At 39.8% G+C, this 13,346-nt stretch overlaps 1 protein-coding gene across 1 annotated transcript; it reads right to left on the reverse strand.

Moving 5' to 3' along the window:
* Positions 1 to 9,217: 9,217 nt before the first annotated feature.
* Positions 9,218 to 11,926, reverse strand: LOC141655819 (uncharacterized). Its single transcript, XM_074462857.1, has 4 exons — positions 11,240 to 11,926; positions 10,981 to 11,166; positions 10,618 to 10,819; positions 9,218 to 10,124 (listed from the first exon to the last, which is right to left on the reverse strand). Exons 1-4 carry the CDS (start codon positions 11,750 to 11,752, stop codon positions 9,424 to 9,426), a joined length of 1,602 nt encoding a protein of 533 aa, XP_074318958.1. The 5' UTR covers positions 11,753 to 11,926; the 3' UTR covers positions 9,218 to 9,423.
* Positions 11,927 to 13,346: the final 1,420 nt, after the last annotated feature.

The following is a 13,346-nucleotide window of genomic DNA, read 5'->3' on the forward strand; positions in this document are numbered from 1 at the left end:
AAAAATGTTCAAGATCCGCCAGACTGCCACTGTTTGACTTGACACATACTTATGTATGAAACTAAATTATAAACTACTATTATTGAACAAAAAAAAGGAAATCATTATAATAATTTAATAAAAATTATAAAATGAAATTCATTAATTTTAAGAGCTAAAAAACATTTTCATCAACATAAATATCTCATGACATCTTCTATTAATTTGTTTTGAGATCAATTTTTTTCTCATACAATGATATAAAATACGAAAACTTACGGTGCCAATTTAAAAGTTTATAAGTAATACAATAAAATGTAAAACTTCTATATATACCGCGCATACGCGAGATCTACACCAGTATCATATCATTAGGAGTGGTAGACGTACAATACCAGCCTTTGTTTTTTTTTTTTTTTTTCAGTCAGATGCATTGTTGTCAGAATCGCGATTCGATCCAACGATTTTACGATTTTACGATCCAAAAATGCTTGACCGATCCTGGATTCTACGATTCTATCATAGTTGTAGAATCTTACGATCCTATTAATTTGAAAATTTCTAGAGATGGGATCATAATACGATCATACGATTTTACGCTCCTACGATCCAATTTCATAATAAAAAAAATTAATATATATTTTTATATAGTGACACCGTAAAACCCAAATTTCGTGTAAGTTGTTCATAGAATGATACTAAAATCATTAATTACCAATATTTTATGAATAAATATTAATAAATAAGTGTTTTGATTTTCAATTATACGTTTTACCAAATAAAAAAGTATATTTAATGAATTTGTAGAATCTTGCGATTCTACGATCCGATTCTACCGATTCGATCCTACCCTCGCCCATCGATCCAAAGTAGAATCCCGATCCTGAAAACATTGGTCAGATGGAAAGAGTTACATTTCAGTGGTACAACTCACTATAAGTTATACCAAAGTAATGCAAAACATAAAATCAAATTACATAAAACTAAATTATACTCCCTCCTATTCACAATAAACTTCCCTATTATCTTGTGGAGCATTCTTGACCTGAGTCCATGCCTAATAGACTTCGAGCCTGTCACCATGCAATTGCATTATCAGAACATACCTGGACAAGAAGATAAACTATGAATTACAGTAGTTCCATCATTGCGACGGAGCATGTGGAAACTGTAAGGTTTATGAAAGGTTAATTGTTATTGATAAATATTCAAGCAATACAACGTATCCTTATATACTACAATTACATCGAAGCACAAGAAACGTATCTAGAATATTTACCCTAAATCTAAACTTGTAAACTAAGGTAATTACACAAGATATGGAAATAACATAAGAAGGAAACTAATATACAAGAAATATTATACGAGGAAATATGGAAAACGAGATTATATGGCAATATTCCTAACATGCCCCCGCAAGACGGACGACCCAAGGGAGAGACCGATCTTGGACAGCAATGAAACAAAACGTGGTGACGGAAGCGGCTTAGTTAGAGCATCAGCAAGCTGATCAGTACCAGAAATATGCTGAACGCGAAGTTGTCCTTGATTTACTTGTTCACGAACAAAATGAAATGCAAGGGCCAAATGTTTCATCCGAGAATGAAAAACGGGATTAGCAGAATAGTGAGTAGCACTTAGGTTGTCACAGTAGATAACCGGTGGAGCAGAAAATGGAACTTGAAGTTCAGTGAGTAGCGAGCGAAGCCAAGTTAACTCGGTAGGTGGTAGCAACGGCTAAACTCGGCCTCAGTGGAAGAACAAGCTATAGCTCGTTGCTTTTTCGAGGCCCAAGATATAGCATTACGTCCCAAGTATGTAATGTAACCAGTTGTTGAGATGTATGAGTCACGATCCCCAGCCAAATCAGCATCGCAATAAGCGTGTAGTCGAGGAGGCGAGGAACGATATAATTGAAGACCAACATGAGATGTACCATTCAAATAACGAAGAAGACGTTTGAGAGCACTCCAATGGAGCTCGGTTGGACGTTGCATAAACTGAGCAAGTCGATTGACAGAGAACGCAATGTCGGGACGAGTAAATGAGAGATATTGTAGACTGCCCAGAATAGCACGGTAAGCAGTAACATTCGAGAGAGCAGGACTCCCATCGTTGTGCAAGGGAGGGTGGACAGCTAAAGGTGTGTTAGCTGGTTTCGACTCAAGCATATTGTGGTTGTGCAATAAATCATGGATGTATTTTGATTGTGTCAAAAGAAGACCATGGGGGTTGGGGGTGACTTCTACACCTAAAAAATAAGACAAATTACCCAAATCTTTGAGGGCAAAACGAGATGCCAGTGAGGTGATAAATGAGGAGACATGACGTGGGTCTGAGCCGGTGACAATTATGTTATCGACATAGACAAGTAAAAAGGGGTGTGTGGACGGTGTCGTGTATAAGAATAGAGACGGGTCGGCCGAGTGAGGCCGTGAAGCCAAGACCGAATAGGTGTTGCTTGATTGTCGTGTACCAGTGCTCGTGGAGCTTGTTTAAGTCCGTAAATTGCTTTGTTTAATTTAGAGACATGTGTGGGGTGTTCGGGACTAGTGAAGCCCGGTGGTTGTGACATGTAAACTTCGTCTGAAAGATTACCTTGCAAAAAAGCATTATTAATGTCTAGTTGGCGTAAACACCAACCTTTCGTGAGAGCTAGAGATAGGAGAGCACGCATCGTAGCCGGTTTGACAACGGGACTGAAAGTCTCGGAGTAATCAACGCCGGCACGTTGTAGGAAACCTTTAGCAACCAAGCGAGCTTTGTACTTATCTATAGTATTATCGGGTTTGTATTTGATACGATAAATCCACTTACACCCAATAACATTGTAGGATGGGTTGTGAGGAACCAGTGTCCAAGTATTATTGTTTTGAAGAGCATTATGTTCAGCGGTCATTGCAGCGCGCCATAGGGGATCAATTAGAGCTTGTTTTGTGGTGTTTGGTAGGCGGGAGGGTGGGAGAAGGGTTGCTAGTTTGGCATACTTGGGATTGGGTTTGCGAATGTTGTTGGTGAGGCGAGTAACAGCGCGGGGAGGTGGTGGTGGTGGGGGTGGTGGTGGTGGTGGTGGTGGAGGAGGGGTAGGGGAAGTAGTAGTAGGTGAGGCAGGGGGGTTTGTGTTTGCAGGGGTGGTGGGTGAGGTAGGGGAATGAGAAACAGGGGTCGAGGGTTGCGGGGTGGACTGTCTAGGCGAAGTGGGTGGTGTAGGAGGTGTGGGGTCTGGGGCGTGGTTGTGGGTGGCAGCAGACGCGGGTTCAAGAGACTCGTGGAACCAGGAGGTGACGGGTATGTGAGCAGCGGATGTGGAGGTGCTTAGGACAAGAGTAGGATATGGGAAACAATTTTCAACAAATTTAACATGTCTGGATATAAAAATCTTGTGGGTAGTGGGATCGAGACAATAAAATGCACTTTGAGTCGGAGAATATCCAACAAAAACGCATGGTTTGGGACGAGGTTCCAATTTATGTGAAGTATAGGGCGAAGCCGGGGTAGCAAAGACATCCAAAACTTGAAGCTTAGCATAATTGGGTTGTTGGCCAAACAGACGATCATATGGAGAAGTGTTTTGTAAGGTAGCAGTAGGTAAGCGGTTGATGAGATAAACAGCTGTAGAAAAGGCATGTGTCCAGAACGTGGGTGGGAGCCGTGAGTGGGTAAGGAGGGACAAGCCGGTTTCAACTATGTGACGGTGACGTCGTTCAGCGTACCCATTTAATTCGGGGGTGTGAGGCGGAGTAGTTAAATGACCGATACCATCATCACTTAGAGTATGGGCCATTTTAATGTACTCACCTCCATTATCGGAGAATAATTGTAAGATGGGTCTTTTAAAAAAAATTTCAACAAGTTTCTTAAATCGAACAAAGACAGCTGTAGCATCGGATTTCAACTTAAGCGGATATAGCCAGACATATTTGGTAAAGTGATCAACAAAAATAATATAATATTTGAAATTGTCATACGACACAATAGGAGAAGACCATAAGTCGGTGAAAATTAAATCTAATGGAGCTTTAGATAATAAGGTGGAATTAGAAAATTCAAGTTTGTGGCTCTTGTGTATATTGCAAGAGTTACAAAAATCAACTAAATTGCTTGGAATTGAAATAGAAAATTTATTAATTAACTGTCGTAATATTTTTGCCGAAGGATGTCCAAGACGATGATGCCAACCATAGTCTTTAGAGAGCCGGCTAGTGTAAGCGATCGGTGTGGGAGGATGCCATTCATAGACTCCACCATTAGACGTCCCGCTTATGAGAATCCGATGAGTTTGAAGGTCCTTTATAGAAAAAGAGTTTTGTGAGAATTCAAAATAAGCATTGTTATCATGACAAAATTGAGAGACAGACAATATGTTTCGTGAAATTTATGGAACAAACAAGACATGGTTAAAAAATAATTTAGAGGAAGTAGAAGCGGAAGCTGTGAACGAACCTATATGGGAGATGGGTAAAGCATAGCCGTCACCTATCACAAGTTCATCACTACCATCATAGGGGTTGTGTAAAGCAAGGTTGGCAAGATCATTGGTGATGTGATGGGTGGCTCCACTGTCGACAAGCCAAGGACGTGAGGGGTCCGAATGGGAGGCTTGGGTGGTTTCTGTGTGGGCTTGTGGTGGAGGGCGATTTTTGCGAGCTTGTGGGAAGGCATTCGAGGGAGGAAACACAACATCGGGATAATCGCGTTTAAATTTGTAGCAACTCGAGATGACATGTCCAATTGCTCGGCAGTATTGACACTTGCCCTTGAATAGGGCAGGGGTGTAGTTGTCGGCAACAGGAGGTGGGGCAGTGGAGGTGGAGGCGCGGTTTTGGTGGGGTGTGTAGCTACGGGTGGTGGCTCGAAGAGCTTGAGCAGGGTGAGCCGAGGCAGGGAAATGAGAGGGTTTGGTGAGATTTTTGCGAGTGAGGTCAAAATTTATGAGCTTTTCGTGTAGGGCATCGAACGAAATAGGGTCATCTCGAGCGTTGATTGCATCAATAATTGGTTTATAGGTTTCATAGTCTAAGCCTCGAATGATCTCAGCTATGATATCGTCATTGTCCATAGGCTTTCCTAGGATGGCTAGTTTGTCAGTGCAAGACTTTATGGAGTGCATATAGTCGGTGATGGATTGGGTGGATTCTTTTGAGATTGATTTAAGACGGTCTTTCACTTGTAAGATGTGACCACGAGTTGATTTGGCATAGGTGTTGGTGAGGATGGTCCAGACATCGTGTGAGGTGGGAGCTCTCATGACAAGGGCATGGGTTTCCGGGGTTAAAGTGCCAAGTAAGGCACCTTTGATAAGTTGATCCTGGCGTTTCCAAGTGTAAAACGCAGGGTTGGTAGCGGTGGCGGTTTTCTCTGTGTCAGAGGAAGAGGTGATGGTTTCGGGTGGGCAGGGGTGGGAACCGTCGAGGTATTTGAGAAGATCGTACCCAGTGAGGAACGATGCAACTTGGTCTTGCCATTGCATAAACGTCAATGGAGTGAGCTTATCGACCATAGATAGGTTAACGAGGTAGAGTGGGACACTAGGTTCATGGGTGTTTTTGATAGTATTGCTCGACATGGCTAGGGTTTGCGAGGGCGTTTTTGAGTTGTTTAGGATCGTGGGGCGATTGATACCATGTAAGGTTTATGAAAGGTTAATTGTTATTGATAAATATTCAAGCAATACAACGTATCCTTATATACTACAATTACATCGAAGCACAAGAAACGTATCTAGAATATTTACCCTAAATCTAAACTTGTAAACTAAGGTAATTACACAAGATATGGAAATAACATAAGAAGGAAACTAATATACAAGAAATATTATACGAGGAAATATGGAAAACGAGATTATATGGCAATATTCCTAACATAAACGAGGCTCCTCAATTCTTAGAATCTCATCGACAGCTCGTGCACAACCTGATCTGACAGCAAGAAAGAAAGGACTTTCGCCCTTGTTGTTGCGAATCTTACACGACGTTGAATCAATTGACAAGATCTCTAGTGCAAGTTCTTCATGTTTTGAAGTTTTATACAAAGCAGAATGCAATGGTGTGTTCCCATGTATATTCTTTGTATTCCAAGGACAGCATTCTGCTGCGACTAACTCTTGGTTTTCATCATCCAATTATTGAAGTTTGACGTTAAAAGTTTCTATAACATTTCAAATAAGACGGTCTTACGTGTGATATAGTACACAAAGTAATCTTTGTCTGGAATTTAAGGTTCAATCAGTTCACTGTTGCAATTCCAGATACAATGTTAAAAGTTCCCATTGCAGGAGAAAATGTGCAAGCTAATCAAAGTGAATCCATATCTTAAAACATCATATATTCAGGCGGGAAGCAATTTGGAACAAATACGAAACACCCTTTCTGTTGTTGCTGCACTTTTGGCAACAATAACATTCGCAGCAGGATTCACTCTTCCTGGTGGACTAGACAGTAACTCTGGAGAAGCAATTCTTGCAAAGAGAGCAGGTTTCTTAGTATTTTTACTGGCGGATGTATATGCTATGTGTACGTCCATGTTGGTCTTGTTACGCTTGGTTTGGTCTATGGTTTGAACCCAACATGGCTCGGCTATTGGTTGATCGAAGTGTGCTCTTGTTAATGCATTCTCTATATGGAACCTTAGTAGCATTTATGGCAGGCATCTACACCGCAATAAATCACAGTGCTTTATGGGCAGCCATAGTTATCTTTGTCATGTTTTCAATTATTGGAGTTGCAGCAAATCGGACCGTTTTGCTTAAGGTGATTGTCAAGTTAGTTCCCATTTTGCTACAAAAAAGAGAGAAGCCGGATAGAATGCGGTTACTCGAAGAGGTAAGAAAATGTTACAAAAACATTCATTTTAATTTCTAGATAACTTGATTAGTTGATTTTATGATTAGTTGGCTTTATGAAAGTGAAAAACAGTTATTTATTTCTTTTCTTCATTGTCATGTGAAAATTTAAAACAATTCATCTAAACATATAGAGTTGTGTTGATGATGATAAAATACATTGCTTTTCTTCTCTAATTGTCTTAATTCGAATATGTCACTTTTAGGGAAGTGCTGGTGCATCTTCAACGGAGAACATTGACTCATCTAAAGTAAAGTAAACCCGGCCGTGTTAAAGAAATTTCAAGTAATCTCATCCAATCTAAGGGAGCTATAGACGAGCAAAGATCCTCTCCATTTCTTTTGGGAAGTCTATTTTCCTCTCACAATATAATTTAATATTGTTATTTTAATTTTATTTGCTTTTACCTTTATTTTTTATACTAAAATTAGGTCCCTTAAATCGTTGCAAGATGAAATCTAGACCATTTATAGAAAATGGCCTCTCCATTTCTTTTAGAAAATTGAGAGAATCCTAATTGACTATAGACAGTGTTGGTGCTATTTCATTTTTCATATAAAGTAAAAAATATGTATCCTTTGTATGTTACACTAAACGCGGGGTCTATACTAGGGATGGCAGTGGGTCGGGGACCCGACCCAGACCCTGAGGGTCGGACCCTAACGGGTCGGGTATGAGTCTCATTTTTTCAGACCCAATGGGTATGGGTCTTAAGAAAATATTTGGTCCGGTCCGGTCTAAGTTATGAGACCCATACCCGACCCTTAGACCCTTTATTAAAGAAAAAAAATCAAAATTACAACTTTTCTGAATTCGTACTGGCAGACTGTAGAAACCCAACTAAAATCTCTTACTCTTCCCTCATCCCATAAAGTGATAAAACCCAACCAAACTCTTCTGACAATACCACCACTCCACCACTCACACAAGAAAACCACCACCACAACACTGATACGCGACTGACAACCACCTCTCTAATAGCCGGCGACCGACAACCACCATTAACGGCAGATTAATAAACTCATAATGTTAAAGTAGTATGATTTTTTTTTTATATTATAGACCCCATAGCTGTTAATCTTGTTACTAAAATGGCTGAAACTCGTACCCACGGGTAGACCCAGACCCTACCCTTACCCATAGGGTCCGGGTATGGGTCCTCAAATTTTAGACCCTTGCGGGTCTGGGTCGGGTACGGGTCCAAAGGAAAAATCTCGGGTCGGGTTCGGGTCAGGCGGACCCCACCTGCACCCTACCCATTGCCATCCCTAGTCTATACCCACTTATAAAAGGTGGGTAATTTTGATATGTTAAATTCGCCATAATAGTTGGCGGTCTATATATTTTGTGTACATATTACCTTATACTGCTTTCAATTATATTAGGTTTAAACCCGTGAAATTTACGGGTCTACTTTATATGTTTTAATATGGTATCTTTGTAATTTAAAGCTCCTATTACTACTTTTTATTATTATTACTTTTAAATGATGATAACATTCATTTTATGATCTGAATTTTATTTGTAATATAGTTACTTTTATATTAATTTTACGTTGATAAATTTCAACTTTGTTTTTTTTTTTTACAAATGAATGGTCTTACAATCTGAGATCCTCTCAGGTATTGAAATCGTTTCAAAGTGAGAAATCATCTTAGGTCCTCCAGGAAGATAATTATTGTGTCCTCCCCAACCAATAAGAAGCTTTCATAGCTATTTAAAAGTAATAAATATAAAGCTAAATATAAAATAAATATAGTCATGAAGGGTTCTGATTGGTTAGAGGACAATTTCCCTCCTGGAGGATATAAGAATTTTTCAAGATTATTGTTTAGAGTTACTAAATTAACATACGTATTTCCATTGCAAAGTACTCCCTCCGCACACCTATGTTTACTCCATTTCAATAAAATACTCGTTACATATATTAGAGAAATGGGGTGAACACTTATGTGCAGAGGGAGTATAAAACTATAAAGGGATATTCTATATGGTATCCCTCAAGTTTTCGACTTTCTACATGGTTACCCTTACACTTATTAAAACATACATAATACCCCTAATTGTTGTCATTATCACTAAATATATCCCTAAACTTTATTTTCCGTCAATTAAACTCAGTTTTAGGCGTTAAGTGATTACTCGAAAAATTAAGCTGGTATGCTCCTACCAACATGTCTTTCCCCTTGCATACTTTTCGCCAATACACTCTTTTTCGCCAATACCAGCTAGTGTCGCCAATACCAACATGTCTATCTTAGTTTAAATTAAGACGGCGAACCCTTTTTTCAAAGGGAATAATTAGACATCTATCTCTTAGTTTATGTTTACTCTTGTGAATACTCTTTTGATATTTGTGAATTATTGGATGATTAATGATGACATCGAGTTACATATTGAAAAAGAAAATAACCTAACTGCATAAATTGATACATTGGTACAAAATTATAGTTAGTTAAAATGAAAAACTTACAAGAATACAACTTCTTGGTATGGTAGGCTTGAAAGAGTAATAATGGTTCCCCATGGAAGAGGACATCCTCTTAGATAAGAGAGTGTTAAGACGATGGTCAATTCTCTTCAATGTGGATGTTCTAAGAAATCAACTACGACATCGTGTTGGTACGGCAAGGTAGTTTGAAACTTGTCGATTGGTATTTTGATTTTGATATGGACAAGAAGTAGCGGCATTGGCGTTTTTGATATGTTGATTCCACGCAGCATTTGGATCTCGGGTTGAGAACACGGTCCACGTACCAGTCGAGTTCTCGTACCTACTGTGTGTCATCCGCTTGAACGCTTGAATATTCTCGTTCTTTCTAATGTCCGTTGGATCAATATCGATTACAAATATGTCCCCGTAAGGTCTCACTGAATGTAAAAAGTGCGGCAAAGAAATGGGATCAACGGAAACACCAGCAAGATCTGCAACGACGACAATGCTCTTTCCATCCGGGCTGAAAAAGGGGTGGTTTATATGACCCGAAATATCATTTCCACTAGTTAAAACTCTTACCCATACATTTTTATCATTTGCCTTGACAATAAATGCTCCGTAGTAACCCGGGTCTAGATCATTGTCTTTCTCAGGAGCATCTTTAGGCTTGTCTCGAGTTGACGAGAATACTATCCAGTCTCCACTAGGAGACCAATGGCAATGTGTGTCGATCCAATTGCCTTCGGTTAGCCTTGTTATTTTTCCGTCTCCAAACTCACCTACTTCCGCGTCCTCCATTATGTATAGGTTCTTGTAAGGTTTATCTCCACCGTGGCCTCGTGTTGATCTGTATACTAATTTTGTCCCTGTGAGACATATGGAGTAGTTCATGTGTGAATTTTGGTTGGCCCATTAACGCTTTCGGTAAAGAACCTCATATTAATCGGTTTATCCACGACTTTAGGGCTGGGCCCCTGTCCAAAACCGGAATCGTCAAAAATCTCGGACCGGATTATAAAAATTCCGGGCTGGGACCGGATCTGACCGGACCGTTTGGACCGGAATTAATTTTACATAACCTTTTCAAATTCCGGTCCATAAATCCGGACCGGTTGGACCGGATTAAGTAGGCATTGTATTTTTAATTAATATTTTAAGGAAAAAATAAAATATAAATAATTTCGGCCCCGTTCCGTTAGATTTCGGTCCAGACCGGTCCATTTTTCCGGTCTGACCGGATGTTACCCACCCCTAATCCACGTGTAAGTATCGAACAACAGAAGTTTTTGGTTGAGATACTCCTAAAGGTAAAAAAGAATAATGTTGAGTAAAAGAACCAATAATGTCATAAATATTTACCTTCTGGATTTGTGGATGGAAATGCATTGTTGAACTTTTCGGTTAATTCCTTACGCAGTAGCGTGCCATCGGAAACCTTAAGGATGGCACATATGTCAACGGTCGCCCTGGTGTCGAACGAAGGTCCCACGCATACATAAAGTATATCCTTCTTTGGATTCTGATTCCATACCGTTGAGAAAACACTATTTGCGTGTTGTTGCTACAAAACACGCAAATAGTTATGACGAAATTCATAACTTTGTATATATCTTTCTCGGTGCATGTTAAAAAATTACTCCATATACATGTAAACAATTTACTAAGACGGATCAAATACAGAGTTGTAACGAAATAAATTTGTAGGTATGGTGGTGGTTGTACCTCAAAACGAATATTCAATCCGGTATTATCAGCTACCCACACTTTCTTGAACTCATTGTCTACAAAGGCAAGCTTGGAGCCATCAGCACTAAACGTCGGAAAAGCTCCCGACACTCGGAATAATCCAATATCTGATTTTGGACATTGAAGCTTGCTAAAGGTTTTCTCAATATTATTCTCATGGCTCTGCATACAACGGCAAATTCAAGATTTATAGTTAGAAGAATGAATGATACGAGTAGTTACAAGAGATACGAACCTGATCGAGTTTGTTGCTTCTGCAACGATGATATCCAATGCGGGTTTCTCCACCCATGTCCGCTATAACAAACGGGTTAAAATGGTCGGCATCTGGTCTGATACCTCTGGTTATTTCAATGGGCGGCCGTGTTCCAGAAAAATCGAATATTTCAATATGTCGATATTGAGGCTCTTTTGCAGTTTCATCAGAGGACGACTCCAATTTTGGACGGATAGTTACTACGGACACAGTGTTGGAGTTGATAGCTACTGGAGTTACGGCATCAATACCATCTGGAGTAACTCTACGAACCATTGTGAAACATCCGATCATTTGAGCTCGAAATACAGCCCAAAATTTGCCAACTTTCCGATGAAAAAAGATGACATTGTCACTACCCCATGTTGGCCATCCAGCATCCGTGATGAATAATTTCCGATTGAAAGGCTCCTTGATATTCATGATATATATATCGGTCTTCATGCTTTCGATCTCTCCATTCCAACCTCCCCTGTTCTGGAATGATGCCATTGCTACCCTTTTTCTATCTGGTGACACCGAGGGGCTTAAATCCGCTTCAGCTGTACAAATACGAACAACATTAACTAGAGTCTTCCGCAATAGGCCCTTAGAACCAAATTCAAACACATGGACATCGGCAAGAAAAATTGTCTACTGCAAAATCACAATGAGGTTTCATCAATCTTAATTTTTGTTTTCGATAATGGGTGCGCTCTTGGAGTGTTGTGCACACACCTAGACCTGGCAAACGGGCCAATCGGGTCGGGTTCGAATTGGGCTAGTTCGGGTCGGGTCATTTCAGGTTAGGGGTCTATTACGGGTTTGTTTCGGGGCAAGCGGGTCGGCTTATTTCAGGTCAGGTCATTTTCGGGTTAATGATTAAGATAAAAAAGGCATTTCAAGTCTTCTGGGCTCAATTAAAGTTAAAGTTAGAAAGATTTTTGGGTACATCGGGTGTACAAGATTATCGTTCACCCTAACCAATGATAAACCTTTAACCATATTCCATTTAGATTTTGCTTTATTATTTATAGAAAGTGTTGGTAATTCTAATAATCTGATTAGCTCAGGTGTACGATGACGTGGTACACCCGGTGTACCCAAGAATTTTTCAGTAAGTTATGTTTTGTCGGTCATTTTCGGGTCGGGCCTGGTCAATTTGGGATTCGGGTGTCATTCGGGTGCAACAGTTCGGGTTAATATCGGGTCTCGGGCCAGTCTTTTCGGGTCAGGTTGATTTTGCCCATGTAATAATCAAGAATGTCAGAAAATAATAATCAATAACCAATAACACGAATTCCATGATACGATAATCAATAAGACAAATTCTTATATGAAAATGTAAGATAATAATCAAGAAGTAATATAAGAAAATTAAAGGGTAAGATAAGTGACTTGCTTGGTGGAGTCAAGCGCTGAGTTTGTCCATCCTTGAGGTTCGTTCTATAAACAGAAGTCCAAGGCTGCCGACGACGATCAGCCGGATCTTTGGTGGTCACGTACACAAGATAACAATCGTCACCATCAATGCAAATGCACCCACTGTCTTCCATGCGTACCTTATCATACGTGCCATACAACTTGGCGAAATTGAAGATTCTCACTGGTTTTACAGCAGAGTGTATGGCTATATGAAGCGTTTCTAGATTGTCAGTTCGCTCTGAGACCATAATCATGCCCGAAACAGCTTCTTTGTCTACGCCTTCTGCGATCAAATGTGGATGGGTGAAAATAGTCTTCAAAGCTGCAGGAGAAAGTGAATGGCCATTGTAATTATACGACTCTCCGTCTGTCATCAGGAGTTCATCATCATTTTCGGAAGTTGGAGAGATTTTGCAAGAGTATATGTCGAGTGGAACTGGTGGACGATAACTTGTGAAGAACGCAATGCTACCTCGTCTTTCTTCCTAATATTGGAAACACACAATCAAAATGTTATTCCGGTTGATAAAAACTATTTTCTCCCCTATAACTAGAAGTGTAACCAAGGCAACCAATGCTCGAGTTCAAATCAATAAGGTCGAGATCGGCACTGAATCTTGAGGCTCAGTCTTAGTGAAACTAAAAAATTTAACGTTTGAGCACTTCTTGAAAGGGATTTGCT

Source organism: Silene latifolia, chromosome 5 (assembly GCF_048544455.1).
Source record: "Silene latifolia isolate original U9 population chromosome 5, ASM4854445v1, whole genome shotgun sequence".
Classification (NCBI taxonomy): domain Eukaryota; kingdom Viridiplantae; phylum Streptophyta; class Magnoliopsida; order Caryophyllales; family Caryophyllaceae; genus Silene; species Silene latifolia.